The sequence below is a fragment of the Anastrepha obliqua genome, chromosome 1 (assembly GCF_027943255.1).
Source record: "Anastrepha obliqua isolate idAnaObli1 chromosome 1, idAnaObli1_1.0, whole genome shotgun sequence".
Lineage (NCBI taxonomy): Eukaryota > Metazoa > Arthropoda > Insecta > Diptera > Tephritidae > Anastrepha > Anastrepha obliqua.
The window spans coordinates 135,574,947-135,600,562 of NC_072892.1; the positions used below are offsets into that span (position 1 = coordinate 135,574,947).

Here is a 25,616-nt window from a genome sequence, read left to right on the forward strand (position 1 = left end):
GTTATGTTATGTTATGTTATGTTATGTTATGTTATGTTATGTTATGTTATGTTATGTTATGTTATGTTATGTTATGTTATGTTATGTTATGTTATGTTATGTTATGTTATGTTATGTTATGTTATGTTATGTTATGTTATGTTATGTTATGTTATGTTATGTTATGTTATGTTATGTTATGTTATGTTATGTTATGTTATGTTATGTTATGTTATGTTATGTTATGTTATGTTATGTTAATATATGTTATGTTATGTTATGTTATGTTATGTTATGTTATGTTATGTTATGTTATGTTATGTTATGTTATGTTATGTTATGTTATGTTATGTTATGTTATGTTATGTTATGTTATGTTATGTTATGTTATGTTATGTTATGTTATGTTATGTTATGTTATGTTAAGTTATGTTATTATATGTTATGTTATGTTATGTTATGTTATGTTATGTTATGTTATGTTATGTTATGTTATGTTATGTTATGTTATGTTATGTTATGTTATGTTATGTTATGTTATGTTATGTTATGTTATGTTATGTTATGTTATGTTATGTTATGTTATGTTTTGTTATGTTATGTTATGTTATGTTATGTTATGTTATGTTATGTTATGTTATGTTATGTTATGTTATGTTATGTTATGTTTTGTTATGTTATGTTATGTTATGTTATGTTATGTTATGTTAAAGTATATTATGTTATGTTAATGTTACCTCATTCTCTATATCCATACAAAATATCTATCAAACAAATAAAATTAAAATTTTCTTTTGAAAAATGCAACCATTCAATCAGTATTTTCTTATGACGTTATCGCGTTAAACTATCGTCAGTAAACCGACTTTACAGACAACCTCTTTTTTTATACCACTTTACAGTTTTTCATAAAATACTGCTATTCGCCAAATACTAATCTGCACGATCTCCTCCTTTCATAACTTATTGTCCTACCATATGCATGTAGGTTTGATTGTGTCATCTTAATATTTATTTTTTTTCGATTTCCAATTGATTTCATAAAAGCATTATGAATAGTTGATACCATCGGTACTATTCTTTTATCCTTCCAAGCAATAAGAAAACTTGGTCCTTTTCACAAAAAAGTCAGGAGACTCTGTGTAGGCTTTTAGATTTTTCCAATATGACTTTTGGCAAGGCACGATTTTTCGGTATAGTACCACACACTACAGGGTCCGGCACTCGAAGTGTAAACAATTTCAGACCGCTCACGCACTGTGCACGGGCAGTTGTTAGTTGGCTAAATGACAGTCCAGAATATTCTTTACAAGCGCGTGGAAGCATTTTGTCGAGAGTAAACGCGAAAAAAGAAGATCAGTAATGCATTTCATTACGTAATAGTGTGATTGCATTATATTTGGCTGGAAAATCACAACCAGCGATTGTTCGTGAGCTTGAGCACCTTAAAGTAAATAAAGTTTTTGTTTATCGCACCATTACTCGCTACAATGATACTGGTAGCATCGCGAATCGTCATGGAAATGGTTGAAAAAGTGAAGAAGCGACTTGAGCGAAATCCCCGACGAAGTGCAAATCAAATGGCGAAAGAACTCAAAATATCTGACCGTAGCATCCGCTGCAAACTGAAAAATGATCTCAAAGTCAAGCCTTACAAGATCCAAAAGTCGTATGCGGTCAATTTCCAAAAATTGTCTTTTCTGACGAGAAAATTTTTCAAATTGAGCAATTCGTAAACTCCCAAAACGATAGACCGTTCATACGAGAATTTGAGTCATCGATTGATCACCAGGAGGCTGTGGTAGCACCCGCCACAGGTAAATGGGTGCTCTCCAATCGTTTTCATCGAACCTTGCGTCAAGGTAAATGCGAAATATTATCGGGAAAGTATTCTGGAGGTTGCTTTAAAGTCGTGGGCAAACTCGGCTTCGTATCACAAAGCTCAAGTGTTCCAAGAATAGCTAAAAGATAACGTTCCAAACTTCATTACGCCCAAACCATGGCTCTCAAATTCACCAGACGCGAATCCAACGGATTATTCTCTTTGGGCCATTTTGGACAGCAAAGTCCGAACTAAAAGATTCACTAGTCTCGAGGCGCTGAAAAAAAGCCATTGTTCGCGAGTGGGCCAAAATACCTGCAAGTCACATTCGGGCAGCTTGCGATTCGTTTTTGGAGCGTCTGAAGGCCATAATCAAGACAAAAGGTGGTTATATCGAGCAAAAGTAAATTGATTCTTAATTTTTTTTTATTATTTTCACACATTTTTTACTGTGAATTGAATAAAGGTAATTTTCCAAACTAAATGTATAGCCTTTTTAATTGGATACACGTCGAGTGCAGGACCCTGTATAATACATGTTTCATGCAAAACAAAAGTATGATAAACCTATTATAAAAAGTGTTGGAAAATGTTCGATAACTAATTACCAATTATTTCTAAAGCAACATTATCGTAAATAGCTCCACTGCCCGCAATTCGCTCAGGCTGGTAAATACTTAGTATTTTCCGTCTCTAGTTCCAATGCCGGTTTTGTAAATCTCTGCTGTTAATGTCTTCTTGTGGGCAAAATCTTCCAACAATGGCATCGAATGCGTAAACAAACATCAGCTGTTATAGCTAGATAAAAACAAAACAGTGCTGCCCTGCAAAGAGTTCTAGTTAAATTCGGCCTTGAACTCTCACTGAATAACTGCTCTGTACTTAGCTTATCTACAGTTTACACTAGCATTGAAAAATTGGAGTGAATTGTTACTTAATTATCTATTGCATGTAAAATGAAGGCAAATGTTTACAAAGAGAGTGCGGGAATGGTGAGAATCGTGAAGAGATGCGATACTTTGGCGACCGCCATTTATATACAAAAAATAGCTGGTGGATGCGACGAAACGTATGTAAAAAATGTTTGCTTTTGTTTGTAAACAATGTAGAACTTATTCCGTTATGTTAATTCTCATAATTTAGCGGACTAGGAGCGATGGCAACATTGCCGAAAAATTACAGTTAATATCTATTGTTCATGAAAAATAATGAAACTTTTAAAGAGAAGAATAAGAAAGCCCAGATATAATAACATGTTCGAAATTGGATTAATTGCCTGGATATTTTGGAGCAGTTTGAGAAATTGATTATTTAGATTTTTTTAAATAAATATTTATTTCTTAGTATCAGGGCATCCAATAACCGTATTTGTTGCCTGCGGTCCATCTTTTACTGACAGAACTATCCAATAAGCAAATCAGCTGTTCACTTATCCCGATCAACGCCGCAGTATGTCTGGGCTATAAATAAAAATAATGGTAAATATAATTCTTGTTAATCTCGATATTGACGGCAATTTACTGTTGAAAATTACAAAGAAAAGGATGAAGCAATTGTGCAAACAAAATTTATATTACTATTTCTTAATTTAGATCTGCACTACTTATGGAGATGTAAGTGAGGTGTTAAGGAACACTCTTTATAACTCCAAATTATTCGGGAAATAATAATTTCGTAATTATTTGCCTTTAAAATGCCCTTGAGAACTTCACTATAATTATGCACATTACACTATATATTTTTTTACACTTCACTAAAATTCACTAAATATACACTCACACGCGTGTTTTTACTTATTTTTTCCTTATATTCGAATTATTTTTATTAAAATTAAATGCAAATGCATTTGTCCATACAATCACTTTACAATTTTAAACGCGAATAAGAAGAAGATTGGAATGACAACAGTATGGTGTTGCCGGATGCCTGCAAATGAAAACAAAAATATGAACAAAAATCGATGATAGGCCGGCACTACCAACCGCCACCACAACCCACACCTCCACGGTGAGGAGCCTATCGGAGCAACACAACTCCCCTTCAACCCCTTCCCATCCCTTCCTGCTCCAACCCCAGTGCGGGGACAAACCAGCAGCTCCTGGTCCCCCTACAGCCTGTTCCGTGTGTCAGACCGTAATACCTCGGAATCTGGTATCAGTCCAATGCAATTCCTGTAGTGGCTGATGCCATTTTCGGAGATGTTCCGGCCTGCGCACCACCCGTGAGTGGACAATTGCCTACGTTGCCCCCTGCTGCAGAGCTCTGCACCCACTACCGCCCCCGGAGGCGCGGCCGCCCACCACCATCAGGCCGCAACAACCACAGTGGATTGCGCAGCAGGTCCAACGTAGACAACCCCACGCGTCCCTCACCCCCCGGATTACACAGACCTCACCGAGAAGCTTCAAGCTTCTCCAGTTTAACTGCAACGGACTTACGAGTAAGGTCGACGAGATAGTTGACTTTATGAGCCGGCACAGTATTAAAATAGCTGCGGTCCAAGAAACAAAGCTGCACGCTAGGTCATCTCTGATCACCAGGGATGGCTATAACGTGCACAGACACGATCGCGAGCGAGACAATGGTGGTGGCCTAGCGTTTATAATCCACCACACAGTGCAGTATCGTCTCATCGATGAAGGAATCGACCGCAGGGACAGCACCTTAGAATGTCAAGGCATAGCTGTCCGGTCAGGCGATTCCGAGCTCGAAATATTTAACGTATATATACCCCCTGTCACCTGCTGCCCGGCAGGATATCACCCTGATATAGGTGCGCTCATCAGAGGTGAAAACCGATTGGTTGTAGGTGACTTTAATGCGCATCACAATCTTTGGCATTCAAGCCTGCCAAATGATCGTAGGGGACAGCAATTGGCAGAGCAGATAGGCGACTCGACATTCAGCACTGTGAACGACGACGCCCCCACCAGGGTAGTGGGCAATTGTAGCAGCTCGCCTGACCTAACAATAGCTAGCGCGGGTCTGATAAATAGCATAACCTGGCGACCTATGCTATCGCTTGCATCAGACCACTTGCCCATTATCGTCTCGATTGAGAGACCTGCCGACTTCGTTTCCGCGAATCACCGGTCATACATCAACTTTAACAAAGCTGATTGGACCAGATTCGCGGAATTTACTGAGAACATCTTCGCAGCCCTACCCACTCCCACCGATGTGCGCGCAGGCGAACGCGCATTCCGCAAGGCGATTACAGCCGCCGCGACTCGCTTCATACCTACTGGACGGATCCGGGAATTACGTCCCAATTTCCCAGCCGAAGCAGCCGTTATGGCAAACGAGCGTGACCGCCTACGCCAGGCCGATCCCGGGGATCCTCGCATAAAGGATCTCAATTCGGAGATCCGGCAACTGGTCACCCAACATAAACGGACCAAATGGGTAGAGCATCTGAAGTCCTGTAACTTCACCTCTGGTGTGAGCAAGCTCTGGTCCACCGTAAGGTCCCTGTCGAACCCGACGAAGCACAACGACAAGGTGGATATCACCTTCAACGGTCGTACTTCGTCGGACCCGAAGAGATGCGCGAGCTACTTTAACCGGCAATTTATATTGCATCCTCCGGTCGACAGATCCAAGCGTTGTGCCACCAGACGGCTGCACAAACTGCCCTACAACAGTGCACCGCTTGCTTTCACCAGCGACGAGGTTCAGGGGGCCATCAAACAAATGAAACCATCAAAAGCCATTGGCCCCGACGGACTAAACATGCTGATGCTGAAAAAGCTGGGTCCATTGGGAGTAGATTACCTCACAAAGGTCTTCAACCTGTCTATGGCCACTCTCATCAGTCCTGATAAGTGGAAATTAGGGAGAGTGGTCCCACTGCTGAAGCCTGGGAAACCCGCCAACCAAGGGGAGTCTTATCGTCCGATAACTCTCCTTTACCCAGTAGTGAAAACACTTGAAGCCCTCCTACTCCCACTCTACACGACACACCTGGCCCCAGCCCCACATCAGCACGGATTCCAACGAGTGCACAGCACCACCACTGCACTCACCGCCATAAACGCCCAGATAAATCGCGGGCTTAACCAAAACCGCCCCTGCGAGAGGACTGTCCTAATAGCGTTGGACCTAAAGAAGGCTTTCGATACAGTCAGCCATTCCACGCTAATAGATGATATTTATCAGTCGAAACTCCCGCTAGGGCTGAAGAGGTGGTCCGCGAACTACCTGAGCGGTCGTCACTCGTCAGTGATTTTTCGAGATCAAATATCTAAGCAGAGGAAGATTAAGCAAGGCGTACCGCAGGGTGGTGTCCTTTCACCCTTGCTTTTTAATTTCTGCATTTCGAAACTCCCCCAACCACCAGCGGGAGTTTCCCTGATCTCATACGCACGATTGCACGATAATGGCGTCGGGCAATGACATCGATGGCCTGTGTTCCAAAGTGAACAACTACCTCACCGACCTTTCTCGCTTTTTCACTGCGAGGAATCTCCAACTTTCCCCCACCAAGTCCACGGCGACCCTTTTCACCACCTGGACAAAGGAGGTCAAGCTGTCCCGTAAGGTAAAAGTCGACGACACACCATTCCGACTGTAAATAACCCCAAAATCTTGGGTGTAACCTTTGACAGCTTGCTCTCCTTCTCTGCGCATACAACCGCAATTGCCACAAAAGTCCAAAATCGCAACAAGGTCCTCAAATCGCTGGCCGGCAGCACTTGGGGCAAAGACAAAGAACTGTTGCTCTCGACATTTAAGGCAATTGGCCGGCCGGTTCTAAACTATGCTGCGCCTGTCTGGTCGCCTGGAACTAGTGATTCGCAGTGGACAAAGCTTCAGACATGTCAAAATACCGCCATTCGGACAGCGACCGGGTGCCTCCTGATGTCACCCATCCAACATCTACACAACGAGGCACAAATACTCCCAGTTGCGGAGCACAACAAATTGCTCAGCAAGCAGTTCCTGCTGGGGTGTTACCGCAGGTTTCACCCCTGCAGACACCTGCTTGAGCCTGAGCCGCCTCTCAGGCACGTCAGGAGACACCTCCTAGACTACGCTGACGAACTCCAGGACAAAACTGACCGAAACCTACTGGACCGGACAGTATCTAGACTGTCAATAAACGACATTCACCGGGAGACCGTTACCACCTTCATGAACTCCCGTCCTGTGAATGCCGTAATCGGAGTCCAACCACCACCTATCGCAGATGAAGAGCTCCAGCTTCCCCGTGAGACTCGTGTAACTTTGGCACAATTACGTTCTGGATATTGTAGCAGGTTAAACTCCTACTTATCCAGAATTGATCCCGACATACCAAACACATGTTCGGCATGTGAAGGTACCCCGCACGACACTAACCACCTCTTCACATGCCCCCTCAAACCGACTCATCTAACCCCCCTCTCCCTCTGGACCCAACCTGTCGAAACAGCATGTTTCCTGGGCCTACCCTTAGATGAGCTAGACGAAGACGACCGATGATATACTTACACTGACAGGGCTAACTATGCTGTTAAAACAACAACAACAACAATATGAACAAAAATGAAGTATTTCAGTTTAGTGTTAATGGTGGGGATGGGGGTTATTGTGTCCTTATTACATACACGCATATGACGTTTTAATTTTGGGTTTTTATGGTTTTAACGCGGAAAGGAGTTCTACGCAAAAATACTGTGGATTACGTAGCCGGAGTTGGACTGATGAGGGTTATTTTTTTGAAAGGAAAGGAGTTCTTCGGTAAAGACAACTACGACCACCCTATTTGCTTTGCAGATATGATAATCGAATTTTTTTGGAGAAAATCTGTTTATAAAAGGCATGAGGACCCGTTTGTAAAACTGATCGAAACAATGCAATACACTTATTATAAACCGTAATTTTTGGCTTTTAATTACTTTATTATTTTTTGTGATACTCTTAATATTATTGTTTTTAAGTTTCGATGAGTTGTAAGGTTATTTTTTCAAAAATATTACAGCAAAAAATACTACAGTTTTACAATCAACTGAACATCTCTGCATACGAACTTCGTTTTTATTTGAGGTGTATGGCAACACCAACTATTCGCTAAATTACAGAGCTTTAACATTAAATTATCCCCCTTTAAACTTTTTTTTTCAAAGCGATAGACATTGTACTAAATATTTCCCCATGGTTTTTTTTCTCATTTTTCAATACATCTTTACAATTCTTATCAGTAATCCATAATCTTGTTTAAAAAAATCCCTTTGGTGGCAAAAATAGTAAAATAAATCTAGCAACACTCACTCATATCATGGCAACACCAACTATTTGCTAAATTACAGAACTTTAACATTAAATTATCCCCCCTTTAAACTTTTTTTTTCAAAGCGATAGACATTGTACTAAATATTTCCCCATGGTTTTTTTTTCTCATTTTTCAATACATCTTTACAATTCAAATAATCCATAATCTTGTTTAAAAAAAATCCCTTTGGTGGCAAAAATAGTAAAATAAATCTAGCAACACTCACTCATATCAGTTGGAACAACACTGACTATCTGACAATTGCTCTTGTGAATGATTCGTTTCTGATAGAAGAGGAATCACATTGTGTTGCGCTGCTGTTTTTTGCCAGAGGGAATAATTGTAAGTTACATAATTTTTAACAAATATACTTTTAAAAATTATAGAAAATATCTATTTTCTTAGAAATCGTAAAGATGTCTGACAAAGCCGTTGAAAAAGTTGGACGCCCTATGAAGTATCCATATACTTTCAGTGCGAAAATCGCTCAATTCCCAATAAAGCACTACATTCAGAAACAGTGGATCTGGAAATATTATTTCGTTGCCTTTGGTCTCTGCATTCCCGTCTTCTACAAAATCAGCAAATTGGGTAAATAGAAACTAGATTACATTCCTTAAACAAGTAATATTGTTATTTTATTTTCATTTTAGCGAACTCACCTGAAAACAAAAAGAAGTGGGCCGAGAGCCAAGCAAAGGAAGCTGCCGAACATCATTAAACATAAAAAATTATCATTGGTCGCATCATGTATATCTAATATTTGAAGTTATATTCTGGAATAAATAGCGCGCTTTCGACCCTAAAAAATATATTTGCGCTCGGTTGAGTAATTTTTAATATCATAGTTGTAACTGGATACATTGTAACAACCAATAATAAATTGCTCTAGCTTTAACGATAGGATTGACACCTTTTACAGTTTGCGATATTGATGCTAAATGATCTATGTCCGCGAGCAAGTCGCATTCGGTCGGTCTTGGACATCGTCGGCCACTGTGAGAATACACATCAAGTGGTGGAAAGAATTTTTTCTGGTAGCGATCGCCTTAACCGGCAATATCAAACCTTTAAGTGGATTTTTAATATAAAAAACCATTCAGAGGCATATACCACAAATTAAAGCTCTTCTATGCTCCCAACAAAGCATATATAAATATATATATAATCGGCTCGTACGCCGTTTCTGAGTGTTTGGCCGAGCTCCTCCTCCTATTTATGGCGTGCGTCTTGATGTTCCACAAATGCTGCTGCTTTTTCATGGCAGAAATACATTCAGAGGTTTGCCATTGCCTGCTGAGTGACGACCGCTCTTAGAAAAAACTTTTCCTTCATTTTAGTCTTTCACCGAGATTCGTTCTCTCTGAATCCCGAATGGCAGTCACGCGCCAACCTATTCGGCTACGGCGGCCGCAAAGGATGCATGCATTAAATATACAAATATATGTATGTAAATATACACAGATATATTCATATTTTTGTTTTGTCGTTGATAGGACAAATTATAGGTATTTTACTACCATACATATGACAAGCTTTTATGATTTACACACTCCATAGTTGTACTATGAATTGAAGGTCGAGGGATTGTGTAACGGATATACATACATATATAACAGACACATGCCAGAATATAATTAACACTAAGAAGCTGAAACTCTCCAGCTGATAGGTGGACGAGGTTTTTTATAAGTCTGAACCTCATCAGTAAACTGGAAGAAACGAGTTCTGAAATGCCCAGGAGGTGGCTCCGCTTCCACCAAGTACCCACTGGGGTGGACCCCCGTTAGTACCCCAGCACAAAATGCCTGTTCAGCATGGTGTTATGCTGCTCAACTGACAGCATACATAACTCAATACATTTAACTCAATACAAATGTAAAGACAAAGTTCGGGAGCATCAGAAGGCATCCTCAGTATTTTTCGAGCGTCGAAATATTGAAGCTGAATACTAGGGGGAATGTACACCACACTGTGTACTCCATCCCGCACTTTATCCTCCACTTTTGTGAATTTTGATATAGAAATATTACGGTTGATTGGATTACCCCATGTCTTTTAGTAGCGTTGTGTGGCTGATGGCGTCGAAAGTTTTCAACAAGCCTTAGGCTACTAGGACAGTTCTCTCAAAGGGACGGTTTTGGCTATGGTCACGTTTCTGTGTGTTTATGGCGTTAAGTGCTGTTGTAGTGTTATGCACTTTACGCAAGTCATGTTGATGTGTAACTGGGACCAAGACCTTAATGAGTTCATCAACATGCTTATTACATCATAGTCACTAGTTTTGGAAGCTTTTGACTGCCTGATGACTACCTAAGCTTCATTACTAATGAAATCAAATAGCGCATTGAAGTGTGTCCAATTGTGCCACCTTCTGATTACACCACGTTAAGCCTGATCCACCAAATGTGATTGCCATCATTTCATTGTGCTTCACCTTATTGGATCGCCTCCATCCTACACACAACTTTATCATGGTTCGACGGAAACCGAACCACACATTTTTGATTCATAAAGATGAAATTGTTTAATTAACATTACTTTCAATGCTGTACCCGATAGTCACCCCATCCTGCCATTTAGCAACAAGTAATTCACAGCAATATTCAGAAGTTTTCGTAATCAGGCATCGAATTGTTGTCAGTTTCAAAACTGAAATCTATGCACAGGGTTACACAAACAAATGAAAAACATATAAGAACCAAATATTTAAGCAAATTTTCAACAAAAAGAGCACATAAATGTTCGGCTATTTTTAATTTTATTATATTTATGATTAACGGACATGGGCGAAATAAGTGGTATTACTGATATGCAAATTTGATAATAGCGCATTTTAATCGAAATCATTAAACCTCATTCAAAAGGGCAAAATTTTTCAAAAGGGCAGCACTGATAAGACAATGGGAATTGATAAAAACAAAAATATAGTAAATTCGAGTGCACCGTGCCGTATATTGCAAGAGCTGGAATTAATAAACCATTGGTGTTTGGGAATGATATACTATATTAAAAACGTGTACAATTTCTTTGGAAAATGTATGTGAGGGGCATAGAAGCTATAAAGCAATATATGCCTCAAGATAACTCTCAGATTTCTGCAAATATAAAAGAAGAGCGAGGAGAAGAACTAAGTACAACCAACACAATGTCCTCGGCTGAACGGTATAGGTAATTCGTAATTAAAACACGAAATGTTTAAATAAAATTGTCCATTATTAGTGTTTATATTTCCTCTTGTTATCAATTCTGCATATAAATACGTTTGCACTACTTACGCATGAAAATGGCAAACACAAATGATGTACAACCGCAAACGGAACAAACAAGAATAGCTATGTGGACACACAAATTAATTTGTTGTAATCGACATTTGACATATGTATGTATGTATGTGACATATGGCAATATTTTGCCAAGTATATTTGGTTAGATTTTAAATAAATGGGCGTTTATTTTATATTTATATATATGCAAAACCAATGTATTTGTATAAAGATTTGATACTTAAAAAATAATCTTCACATGTCGTTTCTCCGTAAAAATTTAGACTCTCGACAATTACATTCAATGTTATTTTTGTTGTAACATCAACTTAACAATATAATAAATTTACTGTTATTATTTTCGAAATTGTTAGTTTTAAGTTCTATTATATATGTGGGTAAACAATAATTGACTTCGTATTTTGTACGTACTAAAAAGCCTTAACGTACTTAAAAGTCTTTACGATACAGCCGCATTTCTTAAATAAATCATAAAACATTTCGTATAGTTTTGCTAAAGTAACTACTTTTGGTGGTATTTAACCCTCCGTTGGGCACTCGGACCTGGCCAGACTTTTTCGACTTTGGACGTGAATTTAACATATTTCTATTATAGCTAAGGACTTGAGCTTCCAGGTAGCTTCCTAAACGATGCTCGAACAGGACGAAAAAAGGCCAATCGGGTGCCCAACCGAAGGTTTTAAAAAAAGGTATCCAACGGAGAGTTAAATTCAGGTAGTTCCGGCAAAATATATGCTGACTGTCGATGGAACTAGTTGGATCCTGTTCGACCGTTGCGTATTATCTTCACTTTTAAAATAAATTTCTATTAGATTGAGACCAAAATGGAAAAAAATATTTAATTATTCTGTACTAAGAATTTTGAACGTATGGTATTTGCGTCATTAAGTTAACATATTAAATATTATGGAATTATTTAAACAGAGAAGAATGGGAGAATCTGTTGAAATACCTGGATGACGACCCAGAATATATACGTGAACAAGCATTTGAAGGGGATTTGAAAATTTCAAAGTTTCGCAGTATTTATTGGTCATTATTGCTGCGGGTTTTGAATACAGATTACCGCAGCTGGAAGGAACAACGAGTGAAGCAAAGAAAACGGTTTGTATAAATAAATTTTTTCTAAATGTAATGTCAATTTAAAAGCTGCATTTGAATTTTTTTTTTTGCCAGTTATGACAAACTCAAAGATGAATTTATAAAAGATCCGCATGATATTGATATGCCTGATGATAATCCACTATCGCAATCGAAAGAGGTGCATCTATACATCAATATTCAATATTTTACTAATTTCTTTTTCATATTTAAGAGCGTGTGGAACCAATATTTCAGTGACCAGGAACTATTTGCTGTTATAAGCCAAGATGTTATCCGTACTTTTCCTGGTGTGGACTTCTTCCGTAAAAAAATTATACAAAATGCTATGGTCCGTACAAATGTATAATATATTATGATCAAGTAATTGCCATTTACTTATCCGCAGTGTAACATCCTTTTCTATTATGCGCGTGAGCATCCTTACATGAGTTACCGCCAAGGTATGCACGAAATTCTCGCCCCTATATTATTTGTATTATATGGGGATCAGCAGTCACTGCTACATTTTTTGGAAATATCGCAGCATCAGAGGTAAATGCGCATAGCTTTACTGGCATACATCAACTAATTGAATGGAAATATAATTTTTCAGTGAGCTTCTGTTGAACGTGCTTGATGCCAATTATTTAGAAGCTGATTCTTAGTAAGTTTTTTCAATATTTTAATGTTTTAATAGTAGTTTATTTTTGTTACTCAACATCACAACAATATTGGTTGGCTGAAGTACTTTCTTTTCTATGTATTTAGAAATAGAAATTATTCAGAGTTATTAATTATAGCAGGTCCTTCGCGGCCGATTCTTCACGACCTCAAATATTTTAAAAGAATGCAAATGATGCATTCTAGGTTTTTGATTTTTCAAAGTTGTCACTAGGTCCCAATTTTGTATGTATTTTAATGTCATATCCAGATGTTTTAGTAATTTTATATCTTTCTAGTTCAATATTCTCGCGGTTGATGTCATCTATTGAGTCTTACTATCGGATAAAGAATTTCGTGCAGCCACCAAATGATTTCGTTGCAGCGGATGGTGATGTATGTAGGCTATAAAATAATATTTTCTGAAATTTAACAACTCCGTTTCCAATTTTAGTCGGGTAAAGCATTTGAGACTGGGGTGGAAATTATAAGTCAGCTGAATTCCATTCGCGAAAAAATTCTTGCCAAAGAAGACTTGCACTTGCATAATTACCTCCTGAAGCTCGATATACCGTTACATGTGTTTGGAATGTATGTAAAAAAAGATTTAATAGGAGAATTTACATATATTTGTAATGTGTTTTTGTAATAGACGATGGCTTCGTCTGCTATTCGGCCGAGAATTCGCACTTATTGATTTATTGGTATTTTGGGATGCAATTTTCGCTGACAGCGATCATTTCGAGTTGCCAAAATATATTCTAGTGGCAATGTTAATACGAATTCGAGATAAACTGCTCTTAAGTGATCAAACAACTTGCCTTACCCATTTAATGCGTTATCCGACCAACGTGGATGTGAATTTGATTCTACGTCACGCATTGCACATGCTTACGCCGCAAAAATTTGAACGTCCACCAAATATTTTTGTTTACTTCAAAACGAAGAAGCAAATTACGGGCACATCACCAAAAACGGGAGTGAAAGCAACGTTACAAAGTTTGCGGAAATTAAGTGGTACTTCTAATAACACAGATTCTTCTAGCAAACAGCAAAGTGTGCCAGTTTATACTAGGGATAATTTTGCTAGGTTAGAGCAAGAAATAGCAAAACTACAAACAAGAAATGCTGCGGACTCTGCAGCTATTTCTCGGTTAAGGAAAGACGCGCTTCTCGAAGAGGCAAGCGCCATCGCTGAGGGATATTCAAAAAATGTACTTTCAATTATATTGTTGCAATGTGAATCATTCTGAATTAAATATATTGTTTTCCTTTTTTTGTTTTCCCCTTAGAGTCAAGAACTTTTGAATTTGGAATTGAAGAATGCTCAAACAATAATCTCTATAGCACGACACAAACTTCAAACATATGTAACAACTATTAAGGATCATCTTCCAAGAAACAGCTCAAAAGAGTTATTACAAGCAGTGGATGGTATTGATGAAACTTGCAGTTTTCTCGATGTAAAATTTATGTTTCCAATACATGTGGCCAGAGCTCCAATTGACGAAGCGCTGGAAGCCAATGAACAAGTTAATTTGACAAAAGGCCGTTGGAAAAACCATACCAGTGGAGAAAGTATATCTATGGCGGATGTAGGCTCCATTATAGATGGCGCCACTGAAAAGGAGCTTTCAAGTGTTGCAGATGAAGTCTCATTTGCTGCAAGTGCAGTGGTTGGTGTGAATTCTTACGAGCGACCCGAAGACAATGTCTCACCGACATCGTCTTGTTTGCTTGGTGGCATTCGTGAAATCGAACTGTTAACCATTGCACCGTCCGAATGTGTGCTTGAACCTATCAATGCCAGTCAACAGAATATTGAGTTGAATCAAGAAAATGATCTACACAATGATAGTAGCATATCTCAAAACCCTTGACAACATAGCAAATGACTATGGATTTGTGGAATATATACAAACACACATATCCTTATCATGCAGATGTTACGTATAGTGATATTCGATTAAACGTTTAAGCATATTGCTTAAGTATAAAATACTAAACATCTACGACTATCTGCCCATGTTCACAAAATCTTTTTAATACTTTATTTGCTTAATTTTATGTTCTCATATTAATCAGGGCAAAATTTTAACATTTTTGGTATATAATTTAGTCACAAAATACATTTGTTTATATTTTGCTTGGAGAGAAATGAACTACTCGGACTGAAGTTTTGAAATATATGTACATAAAATGTTTATGCAAAAGTAAAAGTGTTAGACACAGCAATAAAAATAAATTCATAAATATTTTGGGAAAAAAAAAATTAAAATTAGCGTATCTATTATATATATTTTTTGTTGTTGAAGTAGGAGTGTTGAGTTCCAACATTTTCATCTTCCGTCGCGGTTAGCTTGAAGGCGAGAAACCGTGCGACAACAATTGGTGTTGTCCATAATGCTTCCCATGTCAGAGTTGTCAAGCGTGGTCGATAGACGAATCGAAACTGATGCAAATTGGGAAACTAGTTAGGATCTGCGGGAAGACGAGTTGTCTCCTAGGCACGTTAGAAGGCAGCTCTTTTACGACGCTCAACGTCTGAATCCGACGAATATGTAAACTGCTATTGCAACAACGACAGCAGGTAACCAAGAAATCTTCATTTCCATGGCAGTCGGTTCTGCGTACCGGAAAGTCTAACCTCGACCCGAAGTTTATTTCTGCACCGTTTACTAAAAAACGGCTCCAACCGAACTCAACTTCGATGAGATGTAATAAACGTAACGGGTGGTGCTGATTTAAGATCTATTCAAGCCCACAGTTTGTGACCACATGCAGATGCCGGCTCCGGCCTCTATTTCGCACAACGCGCCGGTGCCTCCGTTAAGCACCACAATCGGATCATCTACGGTTTCTCGGAGCTCACCAGAGCAGCATCACTTCCCTATTATTTCATCCCACCCACCCCAGTTGAAGCTCCAACAATTTATTTATTTATTTATTACAAGTGCAAGGAATCGAGCAAGATTACCGCGATAGCGGATTTCACATTTGGAAAATTGGTACTGTGGCCTAAGAAACAAAACTGCATAGTAGCTCCTCGCAGATTACCCTAAAGGCTACAATGTCCACCACAAGGTTCGGTAGCGGCGGTGACGTAACGTTTATAGTACACCATATTTTGCAACATCGGATTATCGATGAAGACATCGACAGCACCGTAGAATGTCATGGTCTAGCGCTCCGATCAGGCACTGTCGACCTCGAAATATTTAATGCCTGTACACCCCCCCGGCACTTGCTACTCGGGAGGATACTACCCTGAGAGTGGTACGTTTTTCAGAGGTGAAAGCCGATTGTCGGTTAGTGACTTCAATGCACATCACGATCCTTAGCATTCAAATATGCCAAATGCCGTAGGGGGGCAGCTTTCTGCAGAGCAGATAGAAGAGGTCACGAAATTCAGCCCAGGAAAAGACGATGCCGCCACCAAGATAGAGGGTAACTGCAGTAGCGCGCCTGACCTAACCAATAAAAGCGCTGATCTGATTAATATCATAACTTGGCGACATATGCCATCTCCTGCACTAGACCATTTGCTCATTATCATTTCGACTTTACTTCCGCTCTCGCTCCCCGTGAGGTCCCTCTCAAATCCGATGAAGCGCAATGGCAGCGCTGCCATAGCTTTCGCTGATCATCAGTAGCATTTCGAGATTAAAATTAAAAACAGAGGAGGATAAAACAAGGAGTGGCACAGTGCTTTCAACTTCTATATTTCAAAGTCTCTTCAATCACCAGAAGGAGTTTAGTTGATCTCATATTCCAGCGATTGCTCAATATTGGCGTCCGGCAACGACATCAATGACTTGTGAGCGGCTATCTCGCCAGACTTTCTCGCTTCTTAAGGGGGTCTTCTGGTCTCGAGGCCCTGAAATGAAGGGTTTTTTTGGGGATTGATTGTGACAAATCCTGTGAATATTTAAAAAAAAATTTTTTTTATTTTAAAGGTACATGTCTTGGCTTTTAAAAAATGGTTTTGACTTTGAAAAAAATTAACACCCGCGACCTTGAAATGGCGCTGAAGACGTCCATCTCCAAACGAAACAGGTCTCCATTTTGGTCACGGTTTTTCCACCTGGGTAATCAGAAAGCAAAAATTAGATATGCGTTGTCTTCAGAGTTGCCCTGGTTAAGTTTTCCCGTGACAGATTTTTTTTTTTAATTTTTTTCAAAAGTTATGCAACAATTTGCAAAAAAAATTTTTTTTTGCTCATTTTTTGAACTTTAAAAGGTTATAAAAATGGAATGAAAAAAAATTTCAAAAATCGTACACGGGGAAACTTAGCGGTAAGTTTTCCGAACCTTTTAAGACCAAAACCATTGAAATCGGAGTATAACTACTATGAAAAGTGTGACCAAAATGCTTAAAAAACACGATTTTCGGGGAAACGCGTTTAAAGATAAAGTTTATGATAAAATGGCCGGAGGAGGGTACACTTCGGTGCCCAGAAAAATGTGAAAAAATGCGATTTTCAAAAAATCCTTTCTTTGGCGTATTCTCGCATACACATACAACAAAATTATGCAAAAAAAAAAAATCGATTTTTTTTTCGCTGGAGACCAGAAGACCCCCTTATGCGCAAGGAGCCTCCAACTTTCCCCCACTAAATAAAATGCGATCCTTCTCACTACAGGGACGAAGAAGGTTAAACTACAACTGAGCGTCAAACCAAGGCACATCAAAATCGATTGTCAGCAACCCCAAGTTGCTGGGCGTTACCTTCGATAGTTTGCTACCCTTCTCGCGCATATAACCGCAACAAGAACCACAAATCGCTAGTCGGGAGCAAGACAAGCAAATGTTGCTTGCGGTCTGATAAGCAGCACCCGTCTGGTACTAGTGACACGCTGCTGATGAAGCCCCAAACCTGCCAAAATACTGCTATCCGGACCGCCATTCAATGTATCCTGATGTCTCAGCAAGGCTACTATGCTCCCAGTTAAGCGATTCCCACTGGTATGACACCGCAGGAATCACCACTGCCAGCACTTGCTGGACGCTGAACGCTTTGCAGGCTCTTCGACTTAACTGACGAGATCCAAGATTTCATACGAAGCCTACCGGACCCAGCAGTTTACAAAGTGGCCTTAAACGGCATTCATCGAAAGCTTCTTACCACATTCTTAATGGTCCAAACATGTTTGTCAGCTAAGGCAACAGGCAATATGATTTGAAGTGGTCACACTTGGTTAACCTTAAAAATACGTTTTGCTTAGACTTAGCCTCATTAGCAAATTTAAAGAATCGCATCTTTCGTTTAATGTCAAGTTTTACTCAGGCTGAATGTTTGGCGCTACTGAACTCTATACCACGCAGTCTTAGCAATATGAATGCTCGTAACTTCCCATTGTGGATATTAATTATGTATGTATGTATGTGTTTATCTATGACAACTTCACTTTGCAACGTAGTTTTCTGAGATGGCGCTATATTTCGCTCTTAATGTTTCGCCTCCGGATGCCGTCAGTCCAACCATCGGCATGTGAAGGTAAACCCTACGACATGAACCACCTATTCACGTGCCCTTAAACCCACTCACCTAATACCCCCCACCTTTGGACCCACCCCGTCGTAAAAGCGAGTTGTTTGGGCCTACCATTAGATGAGACCGACGACAACGTCCGTCGACTTCACCGTGTCCAGCAGGGCGTGATAAACAACCAACAAACCTTAGTTAAACCATCTTCCAATCAGTTAGTTAAACCAACAGCCATCAGTCTGTGTGCGGAGCTAAATTTGCAGAGAAGCTTCTGCAATGATAGCCAAGCAGCCCTGAAGGCTTTATCATCCTTTGAGGTTAAATACTTAATAGTTCCGGAATACGTAGACTAAACATAAGACATAAAACGGAACAAGATAACACATTGGCTTGATAGAGAGACTGGCGACAACATATCGTTGCCGTGATTTTGGCCGAGTTTAACAAAGTGCGCCAGTCGTTTCTTTCTCATGCTAACCGGCGCGAGTTGGAGACACCAAGTGAAGTCAAGTCCTCCACCTGATCTGCCCAACGCAGAGGAGGCCTTTCTCTACTTCTAGCAGCTGGTACCGCATCGAATACTTTCAGAGCCGGAGCGTTTGTATCCATTCGGACGACATGACCCAGCTAACGAAGCATCTTTATCTTTATATGCTGCGCTATGTCTTTGTCGTCTTAAAGCTCATACGGCTGATACTTTGTTCTTAGAAAGCTTTATGAAGTATTTAAATATTTTGAGGTTATACCCTATTAGTGGCAGAGCTAATACTCTATAAGGCTCTCATCTATGATGCAGAAGCGTGGACGATGACAATATCCGATGAAACGTCGCTTTGGTTAATTTGAGTGAATGATGCATATGATGGGACCCCGACCTGTACGAGCTGTATGCCGACATCGACGTAGTGAAGCGCATTAAAATTCTGCGACGGCGTTGGTTAGGTCATGTTGAGCGAATGGACAATAACGCTCCAGCAAAGAAGGTGATCTTTTCGAAATGTACTGGTGGAACTCGCAAAAAAGGACGTCATCATCTACGTGGGAAAGACCAAGTCGACAACGACCTGACCGTCCTTGGTGTTGCTAACTGGCGTCAATGCGCGTAATGCAGATGTGATTGGCCCAACATTTTGGTAGTGGTCAAGGCCGACCATCGATTGTAGTTGCCAGCTAATTAAGTAATCTATGTAAATGAGACTGCGAAGCTATCTACACAGGGTTGGGATATGGTTTGTCAACTCTGCCACTCTTCGTCAGAAACACCACTGCACTTACTGCTCGAATGCGATCCCATATCGTAAATAAGTAAGCATCTGATATGTCCCAAACCATCACAGATTCCTCGAGAGAACTGGGTCTGGACAATGTGCTCTGAGTAGTCATGGTTTCTGGCTGTGCGAGTATAAAATAACACCAAGTTTTTCTAACAACGGCCGCCCCCCGGGTAGACTACGGTCAACTTCTGAGTGTATATTTATCATGAAGGTTCTTATAAAAAATCATTTAGTTGGCATTCAACTTTAAGACAACTCTCGGAAAATCTTCCCAAAATGTATATGGTAAGCCAAACAGGATATGTATCGTCAGAAAGGACAGGGAAGGCATAAACAGAACAACGTTGAACTGGAACCCTCAAGGACACAGACGACCCGGTCGCCTATGAAATACGTGGAAGCGTTCTAACCTTCGTGATTTAGAAGCACTTAACCAAACGTGGGATGTTCGCAAAGAAAATAGCAGTAAATAGAATAAGATATAAATGGTTTGTTGCCCTATGCCCTACGTTCCCAAGTCGAATAATAAATGAATATAAAAATAGAAGCAAAAAACGGTGCGTCTCTCATATTATGTTAAATTTAAAAATACTTATTTGTTTATTTGTATTTTTTTCAAAAACTTTACTAATGGTGATAATTTTACCACTCATTACGCTTACATTTCTACTTAATAATACATGTGTGTATGTATGTACATACGACTATATCAGACATATTTTTAAATTTTACGTTGATGAAGCCATAACTAAGAGGACATATGAGATGAAGCTTAAACAAATATATTAATGTTTTTCTATAACTGCTAAGAATTCCTATATGTAGATCGAGCGTCTCAGATTGACCCAAAATTATATTTTTTTTTTCTTTCTTTGAGATTAGAGAGTCAAGTCAATGATCAAGTTTGTACAGTTAAATATCTCAAAAGTAGTTTAGCTTAATGCAATAAGATGGGGTATCTAGAAACCAGTTGCGGCTAGGTTTAAATACAATACATTATGAGCACTATAGTGCAATAAAAATCGAAGTGAGGCAATACCCACTTATCAATAAAATCCGCATGGAAATAACTCGCCAAACAACATACATACAATATATTTTTCTTAACAGTTCTGGCATTGAAACACAAAAATTATTTAAAATCGTTAAATAAAAAAATGTAAGTATATAAATATAATAGGTGTGATATAATAGTATTTCTTCACGGCGTTTCGTTTGCATTGCATTGATTTGTACTTTGCTCGCCTTTGTCTGGAATGATCGTTTCAGCAGCATTCGGCTTCGTGATGGAAGTGCTACGTTCTCTCATGGTTATTGTCGAACGAGACGACAGCGGTGTCGTGTTCGGACTACGCGCTGGCTGCTGTGTTGTTGTACGTTTCATCGCTCGCATTTCTAAATCATAAACGATTTGCATAATTTTAATTCGGCTCTCTGCAGCCAAATCGGATGGTAACCGCTTTACTGTCTCATTCATGCTTTCAAAGAACAAATCGTAGGTATTGCGTTCTCGCTTAGCTTGACTCAAAACATTCAATTCCAATTTTCCATTATGTTGCTCTGAAACGCGCGAATAACAAATATCAGCATCCGAAGGCGAAAGCGATGCAGCTGTCGAAAGTGGCCCCGACAACAATGTCATGTTCTGCCGCGTCTTATTGCCTCTCATTTCACGTATTAAGCTAAGCATTTCCGTGTGAGCGTTTGTTAGGCGCGTAGCCAGTGATGTTTCTGAACAAGTTTCATCCGGATTAATACCTTCCATATTATGTAGTTGCTCTGTCGTGCTAAATACGAGATATACATATTTATTGAGTTGCGGACTATAATTTTTTACACATTTTACATATTACTTAATACTTACCTATCGTCGAGTATACTATTTTGACCGATCTCATCGAAATCTTCATTTTTCTGACTCAAAAATATGGTAGTGGCTGTTCTGTGGCTCCGCGAGTTGTGATGAGCTAAAGCCATCAAACCCTCAGTCATAACGCGAGTTTTGCAAAATTTACAATAGCCAAAACTTCTATTCTCTTCTGGATCAGGTAAAAGCCATTTATACAGCTTATGTTTCGCACTCATATTGTTTTGAGTATTGGCTTCCTGTGTTTTGGTGTTTTGTGACTTTTCTATTTCGCTTTGCTGAGTTAATTGTGATCGTATGTGATTCGCACTGCATTCATGCTTCAACGCGAACTTGGTAGTAGGTACGAATATATCTTGTTTACAATAATTGCAATAGCCGTAGCATTCACGTGATTCCGTTTCTCTAAATGATAGCCAAACGTATTTTTTGTGCCAGTTCGGTACATTATCATCAGTGCCCTCCATTGCTGGTTTGACCTCCTCCTCACTGGCAATACTTCCCTCTCGTGTCACACCCGAGTGATGATTTTCAGTTTTAAAGCTAGAGAATTATGAAAAAATTATAAAACATTAAAACTAACTTCATAATTGCAACAATATATCGTACATACCCATTGCTATCTTGTCTATTCTTTCTTGCAAGAAATATTTGTGCTGCTATTTTATGTCGCTCCGTACGTTCGTGTAGAGCTGGCCGGTATTGACGGGATAGTACAACTCGACAAAACTTGCAAAAGGTTTGCCCATTCTTTGTACGTCTTATCCAGGGTAAATTTACATGTTTTTCTTTCCGTACTTGGTGCCTAAAATTACGAATTAGGCAAATGAAATATTACTCGTATGGCTATCTATAAGTAATGAGCTTACAAATTTGTAACAGTTAACTTGTCGCCCTTTAACTGCTGAGCCTGTACACTTTGGGAAAAACGGTGACGTTCCGCCCTTTCATGCTTGCCGAGATTCAAGTTTTTGATTAAAAGCAGTACTTTACAACATTTACAATAGATATAGTCCTCATCCTCTTTGTTTCTCTGATAACACGGATTTAATTCAAACCACTCATCGGTATAAATGGCTCGTTTGCTGTTGTGAATTAATGTAATGTAGAATATTTTATTAAAAGTACGTAGAAAGCATTTGCATACCGTTTCAGGTTGCTGTCATTTGCTGCACGCTCACTTTCTTCGCATTCAAATTCAACATTTTCTTCTTCATTTCGCTGCATGGAATCCGGTTTGTTTGTAGAGTCACCATTGACTTTACCCTCACCGAGTTTTCGCTTCACAGCATCGCGATGTGAATGTGATTTTTCATGCAGAGTTCTTTTTACGCTTGACAACCCATACATAAAACGTTTTTCGCAATATGAACAGTACGCGTATTTAGGATCATTTGGATCTGCACAAATCCAACTGTGGATCTTGGTGTACTTGCTCCAGTCGATTGGCATATTATTCCCATTTACTTGACAAATACTGATTCTTAAAAAAAAATTAATTCAAGTAAATATTATGAGTTGAAGTGTGTTTGATGATTAAATCTATATAAGACCTTATTTATAGAGCTGTGCCCCTGTTACAAAGAATAGTACATTAGATAATTACTTTTTATCTTTTCTGGAACTGATGGCTAGCGCCTGCATATTCCTCCGATGTTGCTTTGACTTCATGTGTTTCCTGCAGCTGTGTTTATCCATTACAACTCTACAAACACGGCAACAACGATGAGTACTTTTGTTTGCTACTTTATCGAATAAGCGTCCTTTCAATACCTTACTATAAAATTAATTTAACGTGAGACAATTGATAACAATAATTAGTCTACATTTCCAACCTGGTAATATGATTATCTACTCTTGTTATTGTGTTTTCACCATCCTCTACTTGATCCCCTCTGTCAAAGCCATTTCCAAATATTTCATGATGAACTTCCGCTGTTTCATTTGAATATTGTTCATTAGCTTGATTTAAGAACATTTTTTCACCAAGTTTGTGTTTAGCAGCGTTTTCGTGCCTTTTTCTAGTAAGTGAAAACTCCACGTCGAATACGCATTTACAATATTTACAATAACCCTTTGTACCAACTTCGTCTTCGATATTCTCACGTTCTAACCAGCTGTGAGCAGCTAGCCAATTTTTCCAATTAAAATCGGACAGTTCCTTAGACTTCCCTAAACGTTTCTCTATTAGTTCTACCGAGAGTCGTTCTGCGGATTCAGGGTCTATCTCTTTTTTTATATCACATAAACCGTTTCTGAAAAATGTGTTCCAATTCATTTGCATTTTATTAAGTAAAAGTGAAGATTGACAATGGTGTTTCTCTATACTTACTCATTAAATGTTTCCTCACAACTACGTAGAAATGCTTCGTAGTTTTGTTGCCTTTCCTTATGTATCAAGGCTCCATCGTGCCTTTGTAAATAAGAAGTTCCTTCGACGGTCAAATTTTTTCCGCAATAAAGGCAAAAGCCGAGACGTTTTCCTGACCGGTGTAATAACCATGGAAAAGTTCTCATCCAATTTTGCCACTTTTCAACAGTTCCCTCGTCATTGCCGTTAACAGTTACATTCATTTGGTCCTGTTCTTCATCGCTGCAACGCTCCGCCACGGGTTCTAACAAATTCATTGGGTCTACTTCGACAATAGTGGCTTCATCGGCCTGAAATGTGACTTCCATGGTCTCAATATTTTCGGGATAATCAACTGGTTCGTCTTTTATATTTACGTTCCTTAAACAAACAAACTCCATTTTACGAATATATCAAGAAAAAAGCCGCCAATTTCGCTTCAAATATCGAAACTGTTGGTTGTGAAGAAAACGAAATGGCGAATATCGGATATAGTCTTACGAAATATTAAGTAACATTTTAACAGCTCCTCACGAAATATTCTTGCAAACGAAGATAATATACGTATTTTAACTGTGTTTTCAATCTCCTCCGAACAAAAAATCTTAAACAAACTTCCGAATTAAGAATGGTGTACTGATAGAAACAAAAAGTCCAGACGCGACTGCATAAAAATATTGCATGGTTGCCAAACTTCAAAAATACCTAATTCATAAATACCATGATTAGTAGAATGCCAAGGCGAATTGAATGCTAAAAGTGCGACCAACGCGAATCTATTAAAGGTGGTATCGGCAAATAAGCTGATTTGCTTTTTTCTTTCGCTGTGTCCACGTGTCTGTCAGCCCAGAATGAAACAAAGCAATTAATATTTTGTTTCCTATTTGTTTTTCTTAATGATTTGTTTGACAATCAAACGTACAAAACATTGCTGTTGGTACAGTGCTGCCACCTTTAATGAATGCGCCTTGGTGGCGACTATCCAAAATAGTTAATTTTTCGCGATTTTGATGAGTTTGACGTTAGGCACAAGAGAAAGAGAAATTACACGTTTGTAAAAATTAAGTGAATGACTGGATATATTGTGTTTCGTGAGATTTAAACTAAACAAACTAATAAAGTACCGAGCGTTAAATTGTGACAGCACGTAATATAAAAATATCTACAAGGATGCGCCTTCCGAATTAGTGCCCATTTACACAGGGAAATATTTTGTTCGTGTGAGAAGCCAGACATGGAAGAGAGAGAGGATTTTGTCTCCCATACTGGCCACACGCTTAACACTTCTTATTCGTATCTTAAAGCAAATTTTTGACAGTTGACAGTGTTTCCCCTGTGTAAATTAGCACCAATCGAATTTTTCTTATTTGAGGTGGTTACCAACATCAACTTTTCGCTAAATTACACAATTTTTACAAAAAATTACTTAAATCTATAAGCCTCCGGAGGGTGAGATTTTCAGTTTTAAGATGGGGGGTACATCCCTCCATTCCCCTTTACAACCTTTTTTTCAAAGCGTGTCACATTATACTGAAGTTTTCCAAGCTATTGG

General features: G+C 39.0%; 3 protein-coding genes across 5 annotated transcripts; 2 read left to right on the forward strand and 1 right to left on the reverse strand.

Moving 5' to 3' along the window:
• The first annotated feature begins 8,296 nt into the window (after positions 1–8,296).
• LOC129236251 (uncharacterized) lies at positions 8,297–8,868 on the forward strand. The gene is made up of 3 exons (XM_054870516.1): positions 8,297–8,396; positions 8,460–8,645; positions 8,708–8,868. The coding sequence occupies exons 2-3, from the start codon at positions 8,471–8,473 to the stop codon at positions 8,773–8,775; spliced, it is 243 nt and encodes an 80-aa protein (XP_054726491.1). The 5' UTR covers positions 8,297–8,396; positions 8,460–8,470; the 3' UTR covers positions 8,776–8,868.
• Positions 8,869–10,954: 2,086 nt separating this feature from the next.
• On the forward strand, positions 10,955–15,335 carry LOC129236248 (TBC1 domain family member 5 homolog A). The gene is made up of 10 exons (XM_054870510.1): positions 10,955–11,225; positions 12,266–12,445; positions 12,518–12,602; positions 12,657–12,773; positions 12,831–12,976; positions 13,038–13,088; positions 13,384–13,480; positions 13,539–13,675; positions 13,737–14,298; positions 14,377–15,335. Exons 1-10 carry the CDS (start codon positions 11,092–11,094, stop codon positions 14,962–14,964), a joined length of 2,097 nt encoding a protein of 698 aa, XP_054726485.1. The 5' UTR covers positions 10,955–11,091; the 3' UTR covers positions 14,965–15,335.
• A 5,081-nt stretch (positions 15,336–20,416) lies between these two features.
• Positions 20,417–24,896, reverse strand: LOC129236246 (protein suppressor of variegation 3-7). Of its 3 annotated transcripts, none has more exons than XM_054870507.1 (9): positions 24,770–24,896; positions 24,047–24,445; positions 23,550–23,969; positions 23,321–23,491; positions 22,862–23,197; positions 22,584–22,799; positions 22,328–22,519; positions 21,712–22,257; positions 20,417–21,634 (listed from the first exon to the last, which is right to left on the reverse strand). In XM_054870507.1, exons 2-9 carry the CDS (start codon positions 24,391–24,393, stop codon positions 21,049–21,051), a joined length of 2,814 nt encoding a protein of 937 aa, XP_054726482.1. In that variant the 5' UTR covers positions 24,394–24,445; positions 24,770–24,896; the 3' UTR covers positions 20,417–21,048. The 3 variants fall into 3 exon arrangements, with proteins under 3 accessions (XP_054726482.1, XP_054726481.1, XP_054726480.1); XM_054870506.1 differs by lacking the exon at positions 24,770–24,896 and adding an exon at positions 24,566–24,739; XM_054870505.1 differs by lacking the exon at positions 24,770–24,896 and having other exon boundaries at positions 24,047–24,739.
• Positions 24,897–25,616: the final 720 nt, after the last annotated feature.